This window comes from Notolabrus celidotus, unplaced genomic scaffold (assembly GCF_009762535.1).
Source record: "Notolabrus celidotus isolate fNotCel1 unplaced genomic scaffold, fNotCel1.pri scaffold_170_arrow_ctg1, whole genome shotgun sequence".
In the NCBI taxonomy this organism is placed as follows: domain Eukaryota; kingdom Metazoa; phylum Chordata; class Actinopteri; order Labriformes; family Labridae; genus Notolabrus; species Notolabrus celidotus.
This window is the reverse complement of record NW_023260035.1, coordinates 91,169-107,386: the sequence shown is the minus strand read 5'-3', so window position 1 is coordinate 107,386 and position 16,218 is coordinate 91,169. Positions and strand designations below refer to the sequence as shown.

General features: G+C 44.9%; 1 protein-coding gene across 1 annotated transcript in view; it reads left to right on the top strand.

Annotated features, from left to right (window-relative positions):
* Nucleotides 1-6,877: 6,877 nt before the first annotated feature.
* The window catches only part of nmbr (neuromedin B receptor), a 35,499-nt gene continuing 26,158 nt past the window's right edge, over nt 6,878-16,218 (top strand). Inside the window, exons 1-2 of the mRNA XM_034678526.1 lie at nt 6,878-7,003; nt 7,671-7,886. Coding sequence (XP_034534417.1) covers nt 6,896-7,003; nt 7,671-7,886 — 324 coding nt within the window. The 5' untranslated portion in view covers nt 6,878-6,895. The remainder of the gene's footprint in view (nt 7,004-7,670; nt 7,887-16,218) is intronic.

Here is a 16,218-nt window from a genome sequence, read left to right as displayed (position 1 = left end):
TTGCCGCCGTGCTGTGTTCTATTTGTGTAACAAGACCACCACTGGTGCAGATGAAACCACTTGGGTCAGATCAGCCGAGAGGTACGGCCCGGCACCCGGGCCGCGAGAGCAGTCAGACCGAAGGACCCAACCCGCTGCGGGAGACCCAGGCCAGGGGACAAGCCAAGGACCCAGACCGGAAGCAAACAGGTACCGCCGGAGCACCCAGGGCGACCCCCAGGTCACCCAGTAGGAGGAAAGGGGGGCGAGAGGGGAGAGATCCCGCAGCCCCCCCAAGGGACACCCCCACAACACCGCCCCCACAGCCCCCCAAGACCGAGCCAAAGGAGCCACCAGGGCCGAGGGGGCCCGGCACCAGGAGCAGACAGCCAGGCAGACGGGCAGGACCAGGACCAGAGCCCGGCAACCGGCGCGCCGGAGCGGGGGGAGGGCGGAGGCGGCAGGGCCAATCCCCCCCGCCCCCCCCAGACGGCCTGACCACTCCCCCCAGCCACGCCCCCCACCCACGCCCTGCGACTGATGGATCAGGCCGCGGGGGCATGGAGGGACACCCCAATGGCTGCCGTAGTAACACCCCCCCGGCTGTGCACCACCCCACCCCCCAAAGGGAACCGCGAGGGAACCCCGGGAAACCCGGCCCCGAGGGCAGCCGCGGACCAGGCCCCCACAGGGGAGGGGGCAGCAGGGGGACGGAGGGTGACAGGGACACCAGCCACCCACCCAGCCCCGATGAGTAGCATTTCTGAACAGATCACTGTTACTACTCTTTTCATGACACCCAGTCCTGTCCCCGCTTTGAGGTAGTTGGAAATAAAAGCAGTGAAGTAGTGGTTCTGTTTTCTGCAAGGCCAGCAGCATTAATCTGAACATTGGAGCTGATGCAGACGGATGACACTGACCCTGAAATCGAGGCATAAATGCACCTTTTCAGAGAAACACACGCTGAGGGACAGTCCCAAGGTTATCCTGTACATCAGTGCCTGTGTTTACCGCTTTACTCTTAAAGCTTGGAACAAAAGTGACTCTGAGCGTGTGTGCGATGAACTCCTGCTGCCCTCGTCGCTCGTACATGCAGACCCTGACAAACATTTGCCCCCAGACCTTTTCCTCCCTCGTAATCTTACCACCTCACAAACACCTGCATGTCTGAGCGAGCCTGCACTTCATGTGTGAGAAATTTACCGCCTGGGGATGAAATGTTAAACTTTTTAGCTCCTATGCAGCATCAATAATAAATGAGGCATTACATCTACGAGCCTGAGAAGTGAGACAGGGTGAAATGATGTAAAGAGAGGTGTTTGACAGAGTGTGAGATTCAGGCTGAATGACGTATGACCTCGGTGTGACCCTCTGAGGGAGTTGAATAAAGCAGGAAGTGGAGGACTGGTTTCTCACGTGCGGACAAGGATGAGGAATCAGACTTTAATCTGAGATGGAAATTAAAAGGTCAAGATCTGGGTCCGTATGCACGTCCAGCTATTACACAAACGGGACCATTAGTCTTAACGGCCCATTTGGCCGTAGCGTTAGCCGCATGCACGACTGCAATTAATTGGCCAATTCACTAATTGCGCTATGAAAGCAAGCTGGTGCAAAACGCCATATGTCCAGGGAACCTCCTGGAAATCCCTTATCCAACAGATTCAAATTGTGCATGCCTACTACACATAAACTACAATAAAACATGGCGAGCGGCAGTGACGGTTCTAGACCAATTTCACTGGAGGGGCCAGGCTGGGGCCAAGGGTGTTGTCAGAGGGTCACATTCAACCCTGACAAAAGAGACTGAGAAGGGCGAGGACCAGCTGAGAACAAACTGGCAAAACATCAGTGCATCCCTTTATACTAGACATCTATACTACTGTGTACTAGATCAACATGCAGACTGACAGCAGCTGATTGGCTGTTTAGACTCAACATGAGTCCGTTAGCGCTCTAAGGGACTGGAACCAAGTGCCACACGCATGTGTTCTGCATGTAACATCGGCGCGATACCGAAGCTTTTTTTATTGTTTAATATTGCTTTGGTGTGGAGGGGGAGGGACACAGGGGGGCCCAGGTTCAGTTTTACAGGGGCACTGGCCCCTGTTGGCCCCTCCCCAGAACCGCCACTGGCGAGCGGTACCGGTGTGACTGAGAGAAGATCAAGAAAAAACAAATTTTTAGCGGAAGAAGAAATGAATTTGATTAGAAGAATCTAGAATGAACAAACAGCTGTTCTCAGTAAGTCAACCCTCAAAGAGAACAAACAAGGAGGAAGGGAAAGTCTGTCTTCAGATCTTGAACCGGGTAAATGCATGTGGTGTTTCTGAGCGCGCTCAGTAGAAGACCTACAAAGTAAAATCAGCAACATGAAAGCAGCTTTGAGCAACAAGCACCGCCACCAACGTGGTCCAGGTGGAGGACCACCTGTCCCCCCATTAAAGGATGAGGACTTGTTAACAGAGTTGTTAGGGAAGGATTCACTTCACGGTGTTGCTGGTAGGTTTACCTAAGAATTATGTTGAGTCTCCTAAATCTAAATGTGCTGTATATTTCTACATCGTCAGACTTTTCCAAAGGATTCGTTCGATCTCTAAATATCTGTTGTCTTCACATGTTTCGTCTTAAACCGTAACGCATCAGCACGATGTCCTCCATCCTTTAAACAGCCTAACAGGTGAGCACCTGTAATGGTGGGTTCTACCGCCATTACATTTTGTAAAACTTTGTAACAGTAGTCTTCTCTCAGCCCACCGTGAATGCGTCTCTCCTCCCGGTGTTCCGGTTTTCAAAGTGTCCCTGTAAACTGGAGACCTTCAGCTGAACGTGTCAGTGTTTGTGGAGTTTACACAGCTGTTGAAACACAGAGGGAGTTCCTGGGAATGCAAACTAGTTTAGTTTTTATTAAGATTTCCAAATATCCTCATCAGATATTTAATGATGGTCCAAAGACGTTTATGAGGGATGCATCCGGCTGAGAGTCTCCAGTTAACAGGGTCGCTGTTTAAACCAAAACACCGGCCGATCTCTGCGATCACGGCTTTTTGAGTTCAAAAGGATTTTAAAGCCGTGTTGAAACGTCTTTGCTACTCGGGCTTATCTCCTCTCACGTGTTGATTCATTCATTGCTTTTTCCACGTCTTTAACCACAGGAGCAAAATTTTCACTTTTTTTCATGTTTTTCTGCTTTTGGAGCACAATTTCAAATATGAGGAAAATAATTTTTTTTTGACAGGCTCCGGTCAACTTTTTTGTCAATTTTTTTTGTCAATATTTTTTCTTTCAAAAAAAAAGTTTTCAATTTTTTTTTTTTTCAACAAATTTTTTTCAAATTTTTTTTTCAAATTTTTTTTTCAAATTTTTGTTCAAATTTTTTTTTCAAATTTTTTTTTCAAATTTCTTTTTCAAAGTTTTTTTCAAAGTTTTTTCAAAGTTTTTTTCAAAGTTTTTTTAAATTTTTTCCAAAAACCATTCACATTCATTGTTTTTCCATCTGTGATGAATGGCATTTGTCTTTGTTTTACTGCCCTCTACTGGTCTGGTGGTGTAGTGTCAAAGGATTTTAAAGCCGTGTTGAAACATCTTTGCTACTCGTGCTTATCTCCTCTCACGTGTTGATTCAGTGAATCCATCTGTGATGAAATATAGCACCATCTAAAACAGACCAGCTGAGTCTCTTCATGCTAACAGGCTAACTGTTGTGATGCTCATAATGATACCTGCCTGTCCGTCTGCTTCTATGGTGTCATCTGTGATGAATGGCATTCCTCTTTGTTTTACTGCCCTCTACTGGTCTGGTGGTGTAGTGCATTTAAAAAAATTTTCTCCATACATCACTGGCCTGATTTGCACAATCTACCCGGGACTTCAGCCCACGGTCGAAACGCAGACAACATGGGAGCACAGGAACCTTTTAGTTCAGGGGAAAGTAGTTCTGGGAGCTAAAAGACCCTGGAACTCTTGGTCCAAATGCACCTTTGGTTACCCTAACCCTGTCTCTGGTTCTCTGGTTTTCCTTCCTTGGACAACTTTTGGTAGTTCTGACCCTGCATACCGGGAACACCCCACATGAGCTGCAGCTTAGCCCTCTGACCCGGTCGTCTCACCATCACAGTTTGGTTCTTGTCAAACTCACTCACATCCTCACACTCACTCATTTGAAAAATTAATCATAGCAAAGGAACATTTGCTTGTCCAGGTTGTTCATTATTAACAAAGCACTTCAGATAAACATGAACAGACTCCCAGACGTCCGTCCCTCACTTCCACAGATGTATCCCGTCCAGCTGAATCACCGCTCAGCTCTGATGGAGGATTTAAAAAAGCAGCTCCACAACTCCTCATGAAGAATAACTCATACAGTAGAAGTGAGCACAGGCTCATTGTTTCCTCTCTCTTTGTGCTCCGGTGTGCAGCTTTCCCACAGCTGCTGGAGTTTCTCATTAACTCACCAAGCGCTCTGAGTCACTAATGCTGCCCAAAGAAAAATTATCTTTCAGATTAAAACATGATTGATGTTTAGTTTCCGCCGAGGACTCGTGAACGGGGAACGGTCGCCTTATTCCATCTCTTTTAATGATGCAGAAATCTACAGCAGCAGCTTTCTAACGTCTGAATCATTCTAATTAAAACTATTTGAATCATTTCTTATCTTAACTCCAGTTCATACACAGATTTACGATGGAGTGTTGTTTTAGTTTGGCTGCATGGTGGTGCAGTGGGTAGTGCTGTTGCCTTACAGTGAGAAGGTTCCTGGTTCTAGTCCCCTGTCAGGCAGGTGCCTTTCTGTGTGGAGTTTGCATGTTCTCTTTGGGTACTCCAGCTTCCTCCCACAGTCCAAAAACATGCTCACCAGGTTGACTGGTCACTCTAAATTGCACATAGGTGTGCATGTGTGCGTGATGGTTGTCTGTCTTTCCATGTTTGCCCTGTGATAGGTTCAAGACCTGTCCAGGGTGAACCCTGCTGTTAAATGTCTGCAAGCTGCATGACATGAAGGTCAGAGGTCATGGACAGGGACACTAACAAAAAGGACTTAAAACCCTCAAATACAAACAGATGTAAGGCCTTTGGGGTCTAAAAGGTGGAGTGGAGGTGTGAAGCTCCACAGCCACCCACTAATTCTACTACAAAGAGTAGACAAACTAAGGAACAGACCTTAACCAACTGTGATCTGCAAAAAAAAACTCTCCTGAGAGATCAATCCTCTTTTTAATGATCCTGTTGCCACCCTCCTTCCCTCCACAACATACACACTCTCTCTCTCAACACACTCTTCAAACCAAACCCAGAGGAAACAACTGAAGGTGTTGTCTTCTCTGTTGCGCACTCACCTAACTGAGGGAAAGGTGCTCCTTTGATTGAGCAGCCAGGCTGATGAGCTCAAGCTGGGTGCAATGAGGGCAGGTGCTGTCAATGATGGGCTCATTAGGAGCCCTGGAGGTCACAGACTACCTCCAGCTGTATCACCTGCCTTCCACCCAAAGTCAGCTGGGATTGGCTGAGGTTTTTTTTTGGTGGATTTTGGAAGTGAAAGCTCAAAAGTAGAGGATGAGTTTGCTATCACATCCGACCTCCACCAGATCCGTGTCCGGTCCATCTCCGATCCACTGTGGTCCAGCTCCATGCTCTCTCGTCTGGAGCAGGACCACCGGACAGCTGGAGTCATGTGACCGAGGTTTTCCTGCTGTAATCACTGAATCAAGGACTCTCCTCCTCCTCTCCTCATCCATGTTGTCTTTCTGGTCCTCTGAAAACCTCTGACCTGTTGACTCCAGGTCCTGGTTTTATTTTGAAAATTAACCAGATGTTTTCATTTTTGTTTTGGTGAAACCTGACTTCCTGTCCCGCTCCATCTGCTCTGTTGAGATTGATGCGTCGTGCTCCGGCATCCGGCACAAATAGAAGTCTTGAGTATCAGCAGCTGGAATGCAATGGAGTGGATCCAGTGGAAGTTAACACATTGACTAGAATAGAAACCAATCAGATCCGGTGCTGTGACGGATCGGAGACAGACCGGAAACGGATCCGATCTGTCACAAATGACTGTACATTTTTGATAAACCTTTAAACTTTGATTACACCTTCAAATATTTACTTTGTAATCCAACTTGGATTATTTTAAGATGCTCAATATAAAGTCTCAAAAGCAAGCAGGGCTGCTGGATCAGAAATGGAGCTACAGAGTGGATCCAGTGGAAGTTAACACATTGACTAGAATAGAAAGCTATCAGATCCGGTGCAGTGATGCTCAATATAAAGTCCCAAAAGCAAGCAGGGCTGCTGGATCAGAAATGGAGCAACAGAGCGGATCCAGTGGAAGTTAACACATTGACTAGAATAGAAACCTTTCAGATCCAATCAATCAATCAATCAATCAATCTTTATTTGTATAGCGCCAAATCACAACAAACGTTATCTCAAGACTCTTTTACAAACAGAGCAGGTCTAGACCACTCTATGTCAAATTATGAACAGAGACCCAACACCAAGACAGGGTAAGACTCAGTCTGACCCCACCTTAATCCACCATGAGCATTGCACATCGCAGTATTTAGCTAGTTACAGTGGAGAGGACAAACTTCCTTTAACAGGCAGAAACCTCCAGCAGGACCAGACTCAAGTTAGACACACATCTGCTGAGACCGAGTTGGGTCTGGAAAGACAGATAGAGGGGAGTAAGAGAGAGAAGTGACAGTGATGAGACGAGTCGTAGAAGCTGTTGCCGCTGGAGTCCAGCACGTCCGTATCAGCTGGAGTCCAGATCGTCCGCAGCAGGAGGACGTCTACGGCAGCTCCAGTGCTGTGCCAGATCAGAATTGGACATGGATCTGGTTGAATTCATCTATTAGACATTAAATGAATACCTCTCCCTCTCTCTGTCTCCATCAGGTACAAGGCCATAGTGAACCCGATGGACATCCAGACGTCCAGCGCCGTCTTTTGGACGTGTCTGAAGGCGGTTTCTATCTGGCTGCTGTCCGTCCTGCTGGCTATCCCTGAGGCTATCTTCTCTCAAGTTGTCACCTTACAGGTAAACACAACCAATCAATCTGTAATCTCCTTTACGTGCTGCTTTCAGTGTCTGGGTTTCTTCTTGTTGTTACATCCATCGACTTTTAACTCCACAGATGACCTCGTGTCTTTAAACTCAGACATGGAGAGATTGAAACAGTGTTTGTGACCTCGTGTCCACTCACACTGAATGTTTGCCGTCCATCACGTCCCGCTGATGCCTGATCTCTGCAGCATCGTCTCTGCAGAGTTCCCCTCGCACTAACTTCCCCCCTGACGGCGATAAAGAGCGTTAGAGTCAGATTTATGAACGACAAGAGCGTCCATTTAACACCTCCGTCTGTTTGATGATCTTTACTGATGTGTTTTTATGTCTCTGCTCTCTCTGCCCGCTCTGTCCTTTACTACCATTACACTTCTCTATTATCTCACTCCATCATCTCTCTCTCTCTCTTTTCATTGTCCTCCCTGTCCACACTCTTCTTTGTCCTCTCTCCTATCCTTACCATCTCTCCTCGTCCACACTCTTCTAAGTCCTCTCTCCTATCCTTACCATCTCTCCTCGTCCACACTCTTCTCTGTCCTCTCTCCTATCCTTACCATTCTCCTCGTCCACACTCTTCTCTGTCCTCTCTCCTATCCTCACCATCTCTCCTTGTTCCCTCCCCTCTCAGGGTCACCGGGACAACACGAACGTCACCTTCGTGAACTGCGTGCCCTACCCGATGTCCAATCAGATGCATCCAAAGATCCACTCCGTGATGATCTTCTTGGTTTACTTCCTGATCCCTCTCACCATCATCTCCGTGTATTACTACCACATCGCTCGCACGCTCATCAAGAGCGCCCACGACATGCCGGGCGAGGTCAGCGAACACACCAAGAGACAGGTGAGCCACTGATCTGTGAATGGATGGACTGATTTCTGTCTCACACTCTCGGTTGAAAACAGTTCAACCTTTGGAACACCGCAGCGTTCATCAATGTCACTTACTTCCTCTGTATGTCAGAGCTAACGTGCATGGCGTTGTGTAACAGGGATTCACAGAGTCATGATGCTTTTTGCACCACACCTCGCTCTAACAGCTCCTCAGTGAATACTTCAGCCGTCAGGGGGACTGAGTCAGTCTGAGGGACGGATCGCTTTACAGCAGAGGAGGGGTCAGGAGGAGGGGGAGCTGAATTATTTAACAACCAGCTGCTGCGGGTCAGATCGGGAGTAAGTAATCAATGTGGCTGAGAATCACTGCTACGCCTCTGGGGAACAACACGGTTAGATCTTTAGTGGGGAGCAAAGCTGTTATGTGTTTTAACAGCAGTGAGTCTGTTATTATCGGTCCCAGGTCAGACTCACTAACCTGCTGCTCAACAGAAGTAGAGTTTTATTGACTCGTCATTGTGTTAGAGCCTACAACAGTTTAATCCTCTAGTAATCTGAGACTATAGCAGTCTAAGCCTATAAAAGTCTAAGCCTATAGCAGTCTGAGCCTATAGTAATCTGAGACTATAGCAGTCTAAGCCTATAGTTGTCTGAGCCTATAGTAGTCTGAGCCTATAGCAGTCTGAGCCTATAGCAGTCTGAGCCTATAACAGTCTGAGTCTATAGCAGTCTAAGCCTATAGCAGTCTAAGCCTATAGTAGTCTAAGTCAATAGTAGTCTGAGTCTATAGCAGTCTGAGCCTATAGCAGTCTGAGCCTATAGCAGTGTGAGTCTATAGTAGTGTGAGTCTATAGCAGTCTGAGCCTATAGCAGTCTGAGCCTATAGCAGTCTGAGTCTATAGCAGTCTGAGCCTATAGCAGTCTGAGTCTATAGTAGTGTGAGTCTATAGCAGTCTGAGCCTATAGCAGTCTGAGCCTATAGCAGTCTGAGTCTATAGCAGTCTGAGTCTATAGTAGTCTGAGTCTATAGTAGTCTAAGCCTATAGCAGTCTAAGCCTATAGCAGTCTAAGCCTATAGCAGTCTGAGCCTATAGTAGTCTGAGCCTATAGAAGTCTAAGCCTATAGTAGTCTGAGCCTATAGTAGTCTGAGCCTATAGTAGTCTAAGCCTATAGCAGTTTGAGCCTATAGCAGTCTAAACCTATAGTAGTTAGAGCCTATAGCAGTCTAAGCCTATAGCAGTCTGAGTCTATAGCAGTCTGAGCCTATAGCAATCCGAGCCTATAGCAGTCTGAGTCTATAGCAGTCTGAGCCTATAATAGTCTGAGCCTATAGCAGTCTAAGCCTATAAAAGTCTAAGCCTATAGTAGTCTGAGCCTATAGAAGTCTAAGCCTATAGTAGTCTGAGCCTATAGTAGTCTAAGCCTATAGCAGTCTAAGCCTATAGCAGTCTGAGCCTATAGTAGTCTAAGCCTATAGCAGTCTAAGCCTATAGCAGTCTGAGCCTATAGCAGTCTAAGCCTATAAAAGTCTAAGCCTATAGCAGTCTGAGCCTATAGTAGTTAGAGCCTATAGCAGTCTGAGCCTATAGTAGTTAGAGCCTATAGCAGTCTAAGCCTATAGCAGTCTGAGCCTATAGCAGTCTAAGCCTATAGTAGTCTAAGCCTATAGCAGTCTGAGCCTATAGTAGTTAGAGCCTATAGCAGTCTAAGCCTATAGCAGTCTGAGCCTATAGTAGTCTGAGCCTATAGCAGTCTGAGCCTATAGCAGTCTGAGCCTATAACAGTCTGAGTCTATAGCAGTCTAAGCCTATAGCAGTCTAAGCCTATAGTAGTCTAAGTCAATAGTAGTCTGAGTCTATAGCAGTCTGAGCCTATAGCAGTCTCAGCCTATAGCAGTCTGAGTCTATAGTAGTGTGAGTCTATAGCAGTCTGAGCCTATAGCAGTCTGAGCCTATAGCAGTCTGAGTCTATAGCAGTCTGAGTCTATAGTAGTCTGAGTCTATAGTAGTCTAAGCCTATAGCAGTCTAAGCCTATAGCAGTCTAAGCCTATAGCAGTCTGAGCCTATAGTAGTCTGAGCCTATAGAAGTCTAAGCCTATAGTAGTCTGAGCCTATAGTAGTCTGAGCCTATAGTAGTCTAAGCCTATAGCAGTTTGAGCCTATAGCAGTCTAAACCTATAGTAGTTAGAGCCTATAGCAGTCTAAGCCTATAGCAGTCTGAGTCTATAGCAGTCTGAGCCTATAGCAATCCGAGCCTATAGCAGTCTGAGTCTATAGCAGTCTGAGCCTATAATAGTCTGAGCCTATAGCAGTCTAAGCCTATAAAAGTCTAAGCCTATAGTAGTCTGAGCCTATAGAAGTCTAAGCCTATAGTAGTCTGAGCCTATAGTAGTCTAAGCCTATAGCAGTCTAAGCCTATAGCAGTCTGAGCCTATAGTAGTCTAAGCCTATAGCAGTCTAAGCCTATAGCAGTCTGAGCCTATAGCAGTCTAAGCCTATAAAAGTCTAAGCCTATAGCAGTCTGAGCCTATAGTAGTTAGAGCCTATAGCAGTCTGAGCCTATAGTAGTTAGAGCCTATAGCAGTCTAAGCCTATAGCAGTCTGAGCCTATAGCAGTCTAAGCCTATAGTAGTCTAAGCCTATAGCAGTCTGAGCCTATAGTAGTTAGAGCCTATAGCAGTCTAAGCCTATAGCAGTCTGAGCCTATAGTAGTCTAAGCCTATAGCAGTCTAAGCCTATAATAGTCTGAGCCTATAGCAATCTGAGCCTATAGCAGTCTGAGTCTATAGCAGTCTGAGCCTATAATAGTCTGAGCCTATAGCAGTCTGAGTCTATAGCAGTCCAAGCCTATAGCAATCTGAGCCTATAGCAGTCTAAGCCTATAGCAGTTTGAGCCTATAGCAGTCTAAACCTATAGTAGTTAGAGTCTATAGTAGTCTAAGCCTATAGTAGTTAGAGTCTATAGTAGTCTAAGCCTATAGTAGTCTAAGCCTTTAGTAGTCTGAGCCTATAGCAGTCTGAGTCTATAACAGTCTAAGCCCATTGCAGTCTGAGCCCATAGTAGTCCGATGCCATAGCAGTCTGAGTCTATAGCAGTCCAAGCCTATAGCAATCTGAGCCTATAGCAGTCTAAGCCTATAGAAGTCTGAGCCTATAGCAGCATAACAAAGAGCTGGTCCAACCCTCTAACTATAAGCAGAACTCACATGGATCCGTCTCTGTGGGTGTCTTTGTATCTGACTCAGTAAGGAGCTCAGTCTTTTGTATTTCCAGGTTCGGTCCACTCTGTGATTTAAAACAGGACCACGTCTCCTCATGCTTTAATTGACATGTTCAGGAGATTTAATTAGTACATTATACTTTGTGAAATCGACCTTGAGGCAGAGGGGTAAATGATGTGTGTGTCTTGGTGCTGCTAGCTGCTGCAGTCCATCCTCAGTGAATCTACCTCTAAATATCCAGACGGAGAATCGATAAATAAGTTCAGGCCGCAACAAGAAAAGAGTCCCCCTGCTTCAGCTGCAGCTCCTATTACTTCACTTGATTCCCGGTCCTCTGTGTGGAGCCCATTAACTGAAGGAGTCACCTTAAAAACACATAAACACTGGAGAGGAGGTCATTTCAGAGACGTGGGGATCAGAGCTGCAGCCCGGTGTGTCTCTGAAGAGCTCTGCAGAGAGGTGACCTCCACGGACCTCGGGGTTAATGGAGAGTCGCTGACGAACAAACAGTGAATCAACTCCGGACTGAGAGAGAGGAGGATGAGAGACAATCACTGAGACGTGAAAGACTGTGATGAGGAGGGAGGGAGGGAGAGAGGGAGGGAGGGAGGGAGGGAGGGAGGGAATCAACAACAGGTTATAAACGTTTCAGCCAAAAAGCAATCCAGGAGCTCTAACGGATCATCACGTTACCTCAAGCAAGGGTCGACACTTTATCAACGCCGCACATTCAGAGCTGATATCTCATCTCTAAAGAGATCTCATATCTAACCATTAATAATAACACAAGTGTCCCTTCATGTCAGGGGTCTCTCCGGTCTAATCCATCTCATTACACACATCCATCCGTGCATCTCTGAGCGATGCTATCACAGGGAAACACGACGCCCGTATCTCCACATCCGAAGAGGTTTGAAGCCACGCTCACATCAACACATCAATACATCAACACCGAACAGAGCTGATTCATTAGCTCACACAGATAAGAGGATGTATGCTTGAAGCAGGAGGAGCTACATCTCAGACCTGATACTTCTACACACTTTAAGTACTTTGAATAATCAGGAAAAAGAACTTTGAATTAGAGCTTTCACAGTTAAACAGAGAAACTTGAATGATACTCCAAAGCTTGATCTGTAAGGCAACTGGACTGGTAGTTGCCTTACAGATCAAGCTTTGAATTACCATGACCTGGATGACTGAGAACCTTCACAGACATATTTAATGATACTGCTTTTTGATGGAGATATGAAGTTAAGATTTCCAGACAGGACCTCTAAAGAGCTTTAAACTGATAGATTTGTCTCTCATTAGACTAGTTGTTATGTTCACACGTTTTATAATTTTTTGTTCTAATTTTATGGGATCATTTCTGTATATTTATTTACCATTTAAAAAAAAATCATAATTGTTATCATTTATTATTATTATTAGCAGTAGTATTATTATGTTTTTATTTTATTATTATTATTATTATTATTATTATTATTATTATTATTATTATTATTATTATTATTTCTTGATTATTATTCATTTATTTTTTATAATATTTCTTATTGATTAATTTTACTTATTTATTTACCCTTTTTTATTTCTAATCAATTTCAGCAATCATTATAAATTATTATTATTATTTTAACTGTATAATTATTATACATTATTATTATTATTTATCATCATTATTACTATTATAATTTTTTGTATAATTATTTGTTATTTATTAAAGATTATTTTTACTTTTAAGATGTATTTCTCCTTTTTATTTTTAATCAATATTATTATTTTATATTGTATTATTATTATATATGTTTTATTTATTATTATTTATTTCTTTTTATAATTATTTATCGTTTATGATATATCATATTTATTTATTTTTCATTTGATTGATGATTCTGTCAGTTTTCTTATGTAGTTATCATATTGTCATTATTTGCATTTCCTTACTTCAATATTTCTCATAAAATTAAAACATTTCAAATCATAAAAAAAATAAAAAAAATCACATTAAGAAAAGGAAATTCACGTTTTGGTGAGAAACCTGAATAATATTACTTTTTTTGATCAATCGTTCAATCAATCAAGCTTTATTTATAGAGCACCTTTCATACAAATCAAATGCAACCCAAAGAGCTTTACAGTGATTGAAAAACAAGAAAGAAGCAAGAAGAAATATGCTTTAATGTAAATTTAGAAGAGATTAAAAAGTGACTCATTGGACTGCTCTTTTTAATAATTATACATATTTATCTAACTTATACTGCATCTGCAGTCATCATAATTCACTGTATGAAATCTGAGGTGCTGAGTCATGAATATTGATGACATGTACGACACCTTCTCTTCAGAGGACGTCTTCACCTCAGAGAGACACAAAGAAGAACCTGCTCCTTTGTCCATCCATCACCCCGCTGCAGGCTCGCCTCTTATTTTATCTGACGGCTGATTGACGTTTTAAAAACAACAGGAAAGTGTGAGCTCAGGTGTTTGACAGGAAAACACATCAAAGCTGTAACTCTGAGAGATTTGGCTTCCGAATCCACCGGACCAGAGGCCGTTAAAAGGTGTCCACTTGGCAGGAAGTGCTGGCTGGAGGTTTTAATGACTCTCAGGAAGCATCTAAAAAGAAACACGGACTCTCTTTACCCCGCTGGAGCTTCATGAATCATGACATGTATGAACCTCTCCTGATGATGCAAAATGAAAACGAAGGACATAGATAAAGGATGATAGGTTCCCCCTCTCGCTCTGTGGACTCTCCTCCTCTCTCCTGGACTCTGGCCTCTGTGCAGCAGCAGAGTCATTGGACGTGACAGCTGACTGACAGGTTCTGGATTCGACAAAATGATAGCACAAGCAGGGGGGGTGTGTGTGTGACAGAACCGGTCTCAGAGCAGTGGTCACTTTCTGTGCGGTTTGGCTGCGGGTGATGCAGACAGCAGGAAACTCAGACACCGAGCTGGCAGGCAGCAAGCGTCCTGCTGATCTGTGGCATTAAAAAAACATGATACTGCAGATGTTTATGGAGATATAAGAGCTCTTTATCAGTGTTTTAATTCAGTTTGGTGACTCTTGAGGACAGCAGCGTCACATCAATGAATAAAACAACATTTAAAGCTAAATTAAAGGTGCAGTGCGGAGGATTTAGACGCAATTAGGAGGACAAAGGAAATCATAAGCTCAGAAAGAGGATAATGGAGGCTCACAATAAGGGGGAAGACTATACTGCCATGTCCAGGCGTTTTACAGTGTCTAGATCAGCTGTATGTTGCATCATTGCAAAGTACAAGAAGGCAAACTCTGTAAGAAACAAATCAAGGCGTGGTAGAAAATGCAAGATTTCAAGAACTCTGGAGAAGAAAATAGTCGAAGATGTCAGCAAGAAGCTCCAGACATCTGCCAAGGTGATTGTTGCTGGCCTGACCTCTTCTGGATTTGATGTTTGAAGGAACACAGTTGTGAGGGATCTTCATTGTAGTGGGCTTCAGGACCATCATCCCAGAAGAACCCCTTTACTCAAAGAGCGGCACATCAGAGCCAGACTAAACATTTGAAAGGTAAAGATGAGTTTTGGAAGTCTGTCCTTTGGTCTGATGGGACTGTTTGGCCACATGGATGTTGATTATGTTTGACCAAGAAAGGGAGAGTCCTTCAACCCTTAGAACACTGTTCCCAGAGTTAAACATGGTGGAGGAAGCATCGTACTGTGGGGCTGTTTTGCAGCCTCAGACACAGGGAGCCTTGTTCGGGTGCATGGCATCATGAAAAAAGAAAGTTATGTTGACAGTTTGAGGGATAATGTGAAGAACTCTGATCTTAGTCTAGGCTTTGGTCGGCGCTGGGTCTTCCAACAAGACAATGACACAAAGCTTACGTCAAAATTGGTCAAACAGTTCTTAAAGGACACCAAAACCAAGGTCCTGGAGTGGTCTGTGCAGAGCCCAGACCTCAATCCTGTTGGGAATCTGTGGCGGGTGCTCAAAGTGAATGTCCATGCTCAGAAACCCTGTACTTTGGACCAGCTGGAACAGTTTGTATTGGAAGAATGGGCCAAAATCCCTCAAGAGACATGTGCCAACCTTGTAAAGAACTACTTGAAGAGGTTGTTGTCAGGTGAGGCTCAGAAAGGTGAACTATTGACTACTTATGGCCAGGGGGTAATAATTTTTGACGTGTCATAAACACTTGCATGCATCACAGGAGCTTCTTGTACTCAAAGGCCACCGTAGCTGCACCAACAGGAGGGGTGAGCAGGGGAAAGTTTCACTCTAGAAACTGACTAACTATTCCCATTTCTACACACTGAACCTTTACCACAGTGGGTGATGGTGCTCATGGGAAATGTAGTCTGTTTATGAACCGCCTACAATACTAGTACTACGTACTGATTTGGCCAAAAATGACGGCCGTTAGCTTACCTCCTGACTGTCGTTAGCTTACCTCCTGACTGTCCTTAGCTTACCTCCTGACTGTCATTAGCTTACCTCCTGACCGTCGTTAGCTTACCTCCTGACTGTCGTACGGGACTTCCCTGACGGTCGCTAGCTTACCTCCTGACTGTCGTTAGCTTACCTCCTGACTGTCGTTAGCTTACCTCCTGACTGTCGTACGGGACTTCCCTGACGGTCGCTAGCTTACTTCCTGACTGTCGTTAGCTTACCTCCTGACTGTCGTTAGCTTACCTCCTGACTGTGGTACGGGACTTCCCTGACGGTCGTTAGCTTACCTCCTGACTGTCGTTAGCTTACCTCCTGACTGTCGTTAGCTTACCTCCTGACTATCGTTAGCTTACCTCCTGACTGTCGTTAGCTTACCTCCTGACTGTCGTTAGCTTACCTCCTGACTGTCATTAGCTTACCTTCTGACGGTCGCTAGCTTACCTCCTGACTGTCGTACTGGACTTCCCTGACGGTCGTTAGCTTACCTCCCTACTGTCGTTAGCTTACCTCCTGACTATCGCTAGCTTACCTCCTGACTGTCGTTAGCTAGCCTCCTGACGGTCGCTAGCTTACCTCCTGAGTGTCGTACTCGACTTCCCTGACGGTCGCTAGCTTGCCTCATGACTGTCGTACGGGACTTCCCTGACGGTCGTTAGCTTACCTCCTGACTGTCGTTAGCTT